This window comes from Myotis davidii, unplaced genomic scaffold (assembly GCF_000327345.1).
Source record: "Myotis davidii unplaced genomic scaffold, ASM32734v1 scaffold59, whole genome shotgun sequence".
NCBI classification, from domain to species: domain Eukaryota; kingdom Metazoa; phylum Chordata; class Mammalia; order Chiroptera; family Vespertilionidae; genus Myotis; species Myotis davidii.
Window position 1 is genome coordinate 5,929,573 of NW_006293001.1, and position 11,302 is coordinate 5,940,874.

The 11,302-nt window shown below is 35.8% G+C and overlaps 1 protein-coding gene across 1 annotated transcript in view; it reads right to left on the reverse strand.

Annotated features, from left to right (window-relative positions):
- GALNT3 (polypeptide N-acetylgalactosaminyltransferase 3) overlaps positions 1-2,922 on the reverse strand; it is a 29,885-nt gene extending 26,963 nt beyond the window's left edge. The window contains exon 1 of the mRNA XM_006766498.1: positions 2,297-2,922. Within this exon, the coding sequence (XP_006766561.1) occupies positions 2,297-2,811 (515 nt within the window). The 5' untranslated portion in view covers positions 2,812-2,922. The remainder of the gene's footprint in view (positions 1-2,296) is intronic.
- Between the last annotated feature and the right edge of the window lie 8,380 nt (positions 2,923-11,302).

The following is an 11,302-nucleotide window of genomic DNA, read 5'->3' on the forward strand; positions in this document are numbered from 1 at the left end:
CATTTATTTGATGTGACTAACTAATGTAATATTAATCAAGAATTACAAAAAGGTCTTGAATTTAAAGTATAAATCTTTACAAAAACTCACACTAATAAAATGTTATCATTTTAAACTTACAATGCTTTCCCTTGGTTTAATCGAGGCTTTATTTGCTTAACTGATAACCACTAATATCAAATAAAAGTGTCATGTCATATCATTAATGCAAGTGGTAATGAAATTTTATATTACTTCATAAACCTCATTTATTTGGAAACAATTAGCATGTTAAACTTATGCTTTAAAAACTGTTTCACATGTCATTTAAAGTAGTGAAATTAAAATAACTTGCCAAAGTGACTGCATATTTCTAATCAAGCCATTTGAAAGATTTGGCAAATAGAAAAGTGCTCAATCAGTCACATCTGGTTTTGGGAGAAACTAGATTATATTTCTAATGAGCAAAGAAAAGATTAGGAATTCTTCAGAAAATGTGTTCCTTGCAGATAGAGGTTAAATTTAAAGTAGCAAATTATTAAGTCTTCACCAACTCTTCACAGTCACAGGTACCCATGCCTATCCAAAAAAAATAAAAAAATAAAAAAGGTTCTTTACGTGCTTAGTTATTTCCCACTTACTTAATGATGAACATTATTGAATATTACTGTAGTTTTTAAATGTTATTGGGGGGAAAGTTTATCTTGAGCTGGCATTGATATCATGTTAAAGAATAAAAAGTTATGTTTCTTCATTTGTGATGTGAATTGATTTTCAGTCAAGACCTTTCTCCAGATCAGTGAAGTGCAATACTACGTTTTAACTTAACATAACAAAACTGTGCCTTGTTATAACAGCTAAAATATTTGTTAGACATTCATTTATTTCTTTACACATTTATTTAATAATGTTGAGCAACCCAACTTTGAATCACACAGATTATAATACAGTGACATAAAAACATATCCTTGGGTGAGGATTTTAAAGTTTTGAATCACACAGATTATAATACAGTGACAGTCCTGGATGGTGTGGCTTACTTGGTTGGGCATCATCCCATGCACCAAAAGATGACTGGTTTGATTCTCAGTCAAGGCACATACCCAGGCTGTGGGTTTGATCCCAGTGAGGTAAGTTCAGGAGGCAATTGATTGATGTTTCTCTCATGCATATCTCTCTCTCTCTCTCTCTCTCTCTCTCTCTCTCTCGCTCATAAAAACATATCCTTGGGTGAGGATTTTAAAATTAAAATAAAAATAATACAGCAACAGAAATTTAATCTACACAACTTCAACATTAAGGAACTCATAGTTGGAGCAGGTATTTGTGATCAGATCATAAATCTGGAAAAATATGAATGAAGCAATAGACCTAAGTCCTTTTCTTTAGGTTCACTTCCAAATATATTTTTATTATAACCAGAAAGCAAAATATGTAGCACTGCTTGCTTACAGTTTTCTGTCTTACAACTTTAACAAATCTATAGATGATTTGAAAGTGCTAGAAATTCATTTTAGCTATTTCAGTTCAAACAGCATTTGACCACTACCTCAAAGATAACAAAATGGTTCATTAACTAAGGACAAACAGTATAAAGGAAGCTGGAGGAAAACTTAATCAAAATACTATGTACTTGAAATAAGCATGTAAGTAAAGTGACAATAAAAAGCAATCTTGACTTCTCAGAAGCTAAAGGAAAACAGATCTATAATACAGGGACTTATTCAACAAAACTCTAGAGAAAAGAATCATAGTTGAATTACTAATTATAACAATATTGTCCCTTAAAAGACAGGTCATAAAACACAGGGCATTCTTAAATATAATGAAATATAATTATAGCACAGAGAATAACCACAAAGTCTGTGACTTGATTCATAAAATACTGCTATCTAACAGCTCCAAAGTCTTGACATACTTTTTGATCATTTCTATTCTACAGTAATACGCAGAGGAATGGAGACAACGCCCATATTTTCCATAAAAACTGTCCTGTATTTCTTTCTTAACAGATGAGGAAACTAAACTGTTTCAAATAAAGAATTTATTTGTGATTCTATAGATGTCAGATCTAGAATTCAATATTCTAATTTCTAAGACAATAACTTTTCACATCTCCAATGCCACACCAGGAATAGGTACGACTATCTGGCCTCAATAAGAAAAATAAGAAGTAATTAAAACTGATTAAATAAATGATAATTGGTGATTTCTTTTCCCCTTAGAGTGGCCAAAGAACAAGCAACTTCCTTAGCTAACAGCCTTCCCCTGCAAGCCCTGATGATAAACAGAAGACAATGAACATTCTTCAACATACTCGGGAGGTCGAGTGTCTGGTCCAAGGTCTCGGTGTAAGGAAATCCTGTCACTTGCAAAAGCATTAAAACAGTGTTGTGCTTCTCCCCGTTCTTTCTCCTTCTGCTCTTCAACACTTAGGCTGATTATCTTGAATGCTCTACCAGAAGCACCAGGTGCATTAGAATCCTGAGGTGGGCGGTCAAGAACTGGCTTCAGTTCTGCTGCTGTGTAATATCCTTGCAGACAAGGTCTCTCACCAGCATCAACGCTTTGCCTGACAGGTGCTCCTATTTGCATTTTTGGCATTGCATCTTTAAAATTGTGTACAGCTTCTAGCATTAAATCAAGCATCTTGGGTTTCTTTTTCACGTTCCTTTCCATCCTTGATTCCTCTCTGGATTGTTGAACACTTACTTCTCTTTGCATTAAAATCAAAAATATTATAAAGAAAAAAATTACTGCACCAAACTTCCAGAACTTTTTATGAAAATGTCTTTTCAGATGTAATTTCACTAGTCGCTTTAGTTGAGTCATTCTGACATTAAAAGCTTGTCACTTGACAAATAACAGTTATAGTTTCCACTTTTAATTATATTTTTTATCATGGATTTGCTGGCAAGCAGGTTTCATTAAATGGTAATACCTATAAACAGAAATGATAAATGACATTAGTTACTATTCATTCCTATCAGTATGGTTCAACTCACTCATTCAACCAACAACTCAGCAAGAGCTACAAACAATATACTCCTATCCTATATAACAAAAGGGTAATATGCAAACTGCTGAACGGCAGAACGACCGGTTGCTATGATGCACACTGACCACCAGGGGGCAAATTATACTTTTGGAAGAACACAAATATAATTAACAACAATCTATTAGGACTATAAAATATATTAGAACCCTAGCTGGTTTAGCTCAGCAGATAGTGCATCAGCCTGCAGACTGAAGGGTCCCAGGTTCAATTCCGGTCAGGGGCATATGCCCAGGTTGTGGGCTTGGTCCCCAGTAGGGGGCGTGCAGGAGGCAGCCAATCAATGATTCTCTCCCATCATTGATATTTCTTTCTCCCTCTCCCTTCCTCTCTGAAATCAATCCTATATAATAAAAGGGTAATATGCAAATTGACCAAATGGTGGAACAACCGGTCACTATGATGTGCACTGACCTCCAGGGGGCAGATGCTCAATGCAGGAGCTTCCCACTGGTGGTCAGTGCGTTCCCACAGGGGGAGTGCCGCTCAGCCAGAAGCTGGGCTTGCCAGCAGGCTTACAGCTGGCAAGCACAGCAGAGGTGCTGGGAGCCTCTCCTGCCTCTGCGGTAGTGCTAAGAACCCCTTGGGGGATGTCCGACTGCCAGTTTAGGCCTGCTCCCCTAAGCTGGCAGTCAGACATCCCTCGAGAGGCCCCAGACTGTGAGAGGGAGCAGACTGGGCTGAGAGACCCCTCCCCCCCCAGTGCATAAATGTTGTGCACCAGGCCTCTAGTAAAAATATATTAACAAAAAATAATAAATATTAGGTATTTTTCTCCAGTAAAAAATACATTGTTAACTCTGGCAAATAGCTATTATATAATATGCATAAAATTACTTTTAAAAATATATTTTGAGTCTAAAATAACAGGTATCTTAACTTAATAATCAAGGGGGCAAAGGATTTCATTAAACTGATTATAAAGAAAGGGAATCCATAAGAAAGCAAAGGTATACTGACAGGTACTATCAGCCATTCATTCAAAAGATTGCTTTTTATTTTATGAAGTTTGCCCATAACCTATGAACCTTTACTCCAACTAAACCAATTAATATTAAAAAGCAGCATCACCAACAAGTAAACACATTCTCGCAGATTTGCTGACCTGACAGTACTTTGAATTCTGACAAAACCAATTAAGACTAGAACATTAAGAACATCGGTTGTTATAAAATAGCCATTTTCAAATACAAAAGTACATCACACAAAATACAAAAATCTAGTAGCAAAAAAAAAAAAATGCATCAAGCTTTATTTGTAGTATCTCTAAAGAGGCAACATAGATCATCAAGTTATAAAAGCAGTATTTGGCCTGATAAAATACTGCTTGCTTGTGACCCTAAAAACAGAGCAACATGTTTACTAAAACCTAATATAGGCCACCGGGAGCAAAAGAAAGAAGGGGGAGAAAAAGGGCATCCAATGACAGGCTGAATCACAGTGAGGGATTATTTTCTTCATGGTGCTTTCAAAAAAAAGGTAATGTGAAAGGATTTTAGTACACAATTACATACCATGCACCATTAGAATTATTCAAGTAATTTGTAGGGGTAAGACCTGTCCTCCATAAAAAAAAAAAAAGGTAATGTGAAAGGGTTTTAGTACACAATTACATACCATGCACCATTATAATTATTCAACTAATTTGTAGGGGTAAGACCTGTCCTCCATAAACATATTTTAAGGAAAATATCATTTATAGAAGTGAAAACTAACTTTGACATTTTATTCTCTTTATCTTCCAAAGTTATTATTAAATTTAAAATAAGAAAACTAAGTTCAAAGATGGAGTCTCTGGTCTTTAGCAAGACATTTTAAACTGAATAAACAAAAACGCCAGAACTTGCATACTTACTCGTATATACTATTTCTAGTTGGACTGCTCTAAATTATTTTTTTTAGTATGAAATGGATACTAGTTCCAGAAAATACCTCAACTAATGATGTATATGCCCATGAAAATGAGATGCCAATATTTCTGAGCTTTGGTTATTTTAAGAGCCTCAAGTAAAGAGCAAATGCCCTCCTAAGCTTTATACATGGTTTGAAGACACAATATAAGGAGTTTGAGAGCCACACTACTGTTGTGGAATGTCTTATGTCAGCTGTTTTGTTAAGCTGAGGCTATAAAATTAAAGATGCCCCTAACCTTTAAGGAGCAAAGACATGGCATGTCAACAGGCAACAAGAAAGCATCATCACATGTGCTATCACAGGAGACTGAACGCAACAGGGAGGGTAAGGAGAAATGTGGGAGGAAATTTCCCAGAGATGACACTGCTGCGCAGGATCCTGAAGATGAGCAAATTTTAGGCAGGTGGACAAGAGAGAGGAGAGAGAGGGAACGGCAGATACAAAGGCATGAAAAGCCACGGTCAATCCTGAGTACAGCAGAAAGGGAAAGCACAGGTTTGAAATGGTAGGAGCTGAGGCTGGGAGGTCAGTTAAAGGCAAGCTAACAAAGATAACTTGGAATCTACCAATTTGTCCTGAATAGAATGAATAAAAAAGAACTGGATATTTTAAGGAAGGGTTATAATCACATTTATGCTTTAGAACAATCAGTTTCTTAGTGCCAGTAAAATTGATAGATACAAAAAAAATTAAGAGATCAGGAAGGATGGAGAAGACTGATTCAAAAGAGTTCAGAAACCCTAGCCAGTGTGGCTCAGTTGGTTGAGCATCATCCCCTGCACTGAAAGGTGGTCAGTTCAATTCATCGTCAGGACACATACTCATGGTTTTGGGTTCGATCCCTACTCGGGGTACATACAGGAGGTAACCGATCAATATTTACCTTTCTCTCTCTCTCTCTCCCTCTCCCACCCTTCCTCTTTCTCTAAAATCAACTAAAACATATATTTTAAAAATAAATGCCCAGTACTAGTAAGTGGTATTAAGTAGGACTTGGTGAGAGAGAGAGAAGAATGGGAGGTATGTGGGTCAAGTGATGACATTAACAAAGGAAGGATAGATTTGGGATGGGAATTAGGGATATAATTTCTTTAATTTTGGACATGACAAATTTCATATGCTGGTAGGACTTCCCATTGAGTTCCCATAAGAAAAAACATATATGGGACTGAAAATCAGGGAAAAGCTCTGTGCTAGAGATGAAAATTTGAGAGTCAGTGTCAGGGTACAGAAGAGTTCACCTATAGTATATATTTAAGGGGTAGGAGGGGAAAAAAGACCCAGGGAAATAAGGAAAACAAATGGAGAGTCAAGTGAAAACAGATTAGCAGATAAAGTGTCCGTGTCAGGTAAATTTAGATTTTTTACAATCTGCATCTTATCCTTGAGAGATAATTGTTTGACAGCTAGTTGGCCTTTAAAAATAAATTTTACTAGACCTGGTCCAACAAGCTTTAGTGCAAACCCAGGAATGAACCTTGGAAGAGAATATAATAGACTAGTTGTGGTTATGCCCCCAAGATTCTAAGGCTTAGAATCCAGATGCTTTCAGACTAACAGGGCAACCACCTGACCTAAGAGTTTCCAGAAAGATAAAGATGAGAAAAATATTTGGGATAGGCAAAATGTTATTTCATAGTCCCCAACCTATGAAATACAACCTAATCACCTTTTCTAACCACAGCTTGACAACAGACATGGATATAAATCAACCTATGTTCACCCTCCTTTCTGTTTCTGGGAGAAGCACTAAAAATCCCCTTTTGGAGTGCTATTTAGTGATACCAGATTTCTTAAGTAGCCAAGGGTAGGCTAGCTTTAAAAATCTGAAAGGGAATAAGATAGTCTCCTAAGAATGTTTTAACACAATAGAGAACCAAAGAGAGTCCAGAGAAATCACAGAGAAGAGGGAGATGACAGAACTAGATTCTACTACAGTAGTGATACTTTTCCTAAAACATTTTATGGCAGAAATCGTATTTCTGGCTAGGGTGGGGAATTAGTAAAAAGAATGGAATTAATGAGGTAGTTGGAAGAGTTCTTTTTTTTAGGAATAAATTATAAACGAAAGGAGCTCTTCATCGATAGGACAATAATCCCATCACTGTGTGAATATGTTTATCTAAGGGAGTCACTCAAATAGTAGGTTTTAGTGTAGGATGTCTCTAATGCAGGAGTGAAGGAAAGTTCATGAAGAGTGGCTCCCTTACTCATGGTTGTTTTTCTATGTTGGTGACATAGTGGGCACCCAATAAATGTTTGCTGATTGGAGAAGAGAAGAAGGAGGACCAAGACTTAATTTATTATTAGAAATAATTTAAAAAATAGTTAACTTTTGTTAAATGTTAAGTCCCTGATACTTTAACACTTACTAAATAAATCCTAATACAGTCTTTCAATGGTTCTGTAAATTTATGTTATTCCCATTTTACTGACAAACAATGACAGTCAAATAGATTAAGCAGTTTGGCCAAGGTAATTTTAAGTGGAAGAGTAGCATTTTTCCCAACCATGTTCAAACTCAGGTCTGATGTAAAATCCTAAACTTTTAACTGAAGTTATCTGAAAAAAAGGGTCTTTAAAAGTCAAGAACTGATACCCTAGATGTCAGGAAATTAGGGAACAACCTAGGTAAAAAAAAAAAAAAAAAAAGTACAAATAGCCTCATATCACCTCAGGTAAGTTTTTCAGGGCCAATGAGTTTTGTGGTTTTGTTTCTTTCTTTCTTTTCTTTTTTCTGTTTTAAGAGCATGTTTGGGGAAAGAAAGATTGAGGATGAGGTTGTAGATCTTAAATGGGGTGTTAAGATACTGAGACCTTTTAGTTGTTCTACTAAAGTAGAACATGATGCTTTGTTCTTTTCAGATTATTTCTGAAAAGAATAGTCTTCTTATATCAATTGCTGATCACATAAAAGATTTCAACATTGGTTCTCCAGGGATTTTGTATGACTTTTCTGTCCATTGCTGCTAATGTGCAATATCCAGGCTTCCATTAATGAAAACTACACTCAACATTAAACATCTCCATCAATGGTCCTCAGCTCTGAATAAACATTAGTGGAAAGATCTTTAAATAGGCAGTACCTTAGGCCTTACTTCTTGAGAGTTTCACTTAATTATTCTAGAAGCAGGGCCTAGGCCCTGATTTTGTTATTTTTAGGCTATCCAGATAATTCCAAAGAGCAGCTAGGCTTAAAAATTACTGGTCTAATTTTGGGCAAATCAAAACTAGCACCTGATACAGAAAGGAATGTATCCACCCAAAGATAACCTCATTATTAATTCCTAATACTTCAAAATCAGATTTTTCAAAAAAATGCTTGATATAAACTGAGTAGAAGTTATTTTGAAATGGGGAGAAAATTTAAAAATCAAAGCAAGAATGAGTCAAAGTTTCTGGAAGAGTTTCAGGAATTATGGCTGATATAATTGAAGCATTGAAGTTTTATTGCAAATTATGAGGCTGTAAAATCATTTTTTTAATATTTTGTTCCAATCACAAAGATAGAAAACCTGAGGCTTTGAACAATAAAACAAATAATCCAAAAAATACACAATAAAATCATTAGTAAAACAAAACCAGGACTCTTAATTCCTATTCCTGGGAATAATGCCATGTTCCTAAACAATGCTTCTTGACAAATTTGAAGACCTATGTTTAAATAGCCATTAAAACAAAACAAATCTCACCTAGAATCTATTTCCAATTGGACTCAGAAGTTTGAGGCTTGAAAATAAAATCAGCACAAAAACAAAGTCAAATATAATGTTATATTTACATATTAGAAATGATTAGCATATGAAGGGTTTGTCATCCTTGTATTCTAAACCCTTTACATACAGCAATCCAAAATGGTCATTTGCTAATTATAAAATATCTAACTCAAAGAAAAAGAGAAAGGAATATCATGAAATAGTTTTTTAAACCTAGAAAAAATTAAATTTTCTAAATTAGAAATCCATATAAAATTCTAAAATATAGAAAAAAAATTGACTTAGGTGGTGGACACAAAATGCAATATACAGATCTTGAAACACAGAAACCCACACCTGAAACCTATATGATCATATTAAACAATGTCATCCCAATAAATTTATTTTTTTTTAAAATATATTTTATTGATTTTTTACAGAGAGGAAGGGAGAGAGATAGAGAGTTAGAAACATCGATGAGAGAGAGACATCGATCAGTTGCCTCCTGCACATCTCCTACTGGGGATGTGCCCGCAACCCAGGTACATGCCCTTGACCGGAATCGAACCTGGGACCTTTCAGTCCGCAGGCCGACGCTCTATCCACTGAGCCAAACCGGTTTTGGCCATCCCAATAAATTTAATAAAAAAACTCAGAGACCTTCTGATATATATATATCCTACTATACATGTAGGCCTTACAAAAAGGCATTAATAATAAATAAAAATATCCACAAAATGATACTCTGAAAGGCTAGAACAATATCCATGACTATGTTTATGAGACTGGGTTAAAAATCAATGGATTATTCTTAGGGGTAAAATATGCTTTCATCTTGCCCTGGCCAGTGTGGCTGGTTGAGCATTGTCCTGTCCACAGAAAGGCTGCTGTTCCATTCCCAGTCAGGGCACATGTCCGGTTTTGGCTCAGTCCCCAGTAGAGGGCATGTAGGAGACAGCCATGTTGATGTTTCTCTCTCCTTCCCTCTTCCTTCCTCTCTCTTTAAAATAATAAAACCATATTTTTAAAAAGAAAAAAAAAGATATGCTTTCATCTCAACAGAAAAAAACTGAAATCTCACAAATTAAAATAATCTAACTACAAAGCTGTGGCTTCCAGTTATCTAGACTATAGCTTCTCAAACTTTAATGTGACAATGAAGCACCTGGGGATGCTGTTTAAATACAAACAGGTGGGGAAATATCAAGATAAGATCCATCTTCATAGCTGTGGTTGTCCCTCCAGGTGGAAAAGCACACATTGCAAGAATGTTGGTTTAAAATTCCAACTGAAGCAATCTTCTAATGCAGTGAAAAGCAGAACACTTCATAACTGCATGTGAAGGTACCATTTAATAAAATAAGAGGATAGTGATTCTTTCCATTTCTTGTTTCTGTATTTGTGATAATAAAACTTTACAGCTCCAGGGACTTAAGGTCTGGTTCCAATTGATTTTAATGGGCACAATGCCTAATTGGTGTATGAAACTTGCTTGATACTGAGTTAAAGCATGCTGTAAAAAGTTAAAGGTAACCACACCAAGCAAGAAATTACAAAATTACATCCCCAAACCCTAGCTTAGCTGGTAAATTTTTAAAAGTACACTACTGTGAATTAATACTCATTAAATCTTTGCCACAGATTATCATCTGGATTCACTAACTGAATAAGGAATATCATGCAACAGTTTTTTAAACCTACAAAAAATTAAATTTGAAAACTAAACAAAAAAAGAAGAACTGGCCCTGATAATAAACCCTTAAATGCTTGGACAGAAATGTTATCTGCTAGTGAAATGTTAGGGAATGGAGAAGTGGCAGGAAGTGATTTCTGCTTATTTTTTTGGTGGAGTCAAATTTCACGGTGATTTGCTACTGCAGTTTGTTAGTTTTGATTATGTGTAAGTCCATGTTCATTCACATTCTTGCCAGCAGTTCTTCTGAACATGAAGTGATTTATGGATGTACGACAAGGGACAAACAATGATGCAAAGCAAACTGTGTTGAGATAGCCACATGCAGACATACCTCAAAGATCCCCTGCTAAAGACAAAGCAGTTGCTCCAGATGGCTGGAAAATGTCACCAGCAGACACCTAAGGCACATACTTGTCATAAAATAGGATGATTTTTTGAACAAAGATTTCTTTAGATTATGAGACAAAAAGCCTACTGACAGAGTTTAACCTCCAGCAATTATGAGGCAAAGGTTTTACTAAACAGAAGGGCATGGTGAGACATCCACTGCTACACCTGGTCAGATAAACATCTTTGAAGGTGAAAGGTCGAAGACAGATCTTGATTTGTGGACCAGTCAATTCTACAGTTTGGTGCAAGGAAGGAATTATGGAGTTACACTACCCATGGAGGGTGGGGCGAGGGGTCAGAAGGGGAGCTCACATACTCTCTCCTGCTACCTCTGTACCTGCGAATGAATTTCACATAACATAGGAAAGATTTATATTAATAACTTATGACGTATTAGAAAGTAGAGGAATTCTGAGGTGTGATTGGCGTGGTTCCACAGACTATTCACTTAATTAATATTTCCCCCAGGAAGAAGCACTGCATTTTAAAAAGATTTGTCCACCTAACTAGTTATATTGCAAGCATAGTTGATGGCTTTTAGATTAGTAAGGACACAGAAATTGCATAGTGATT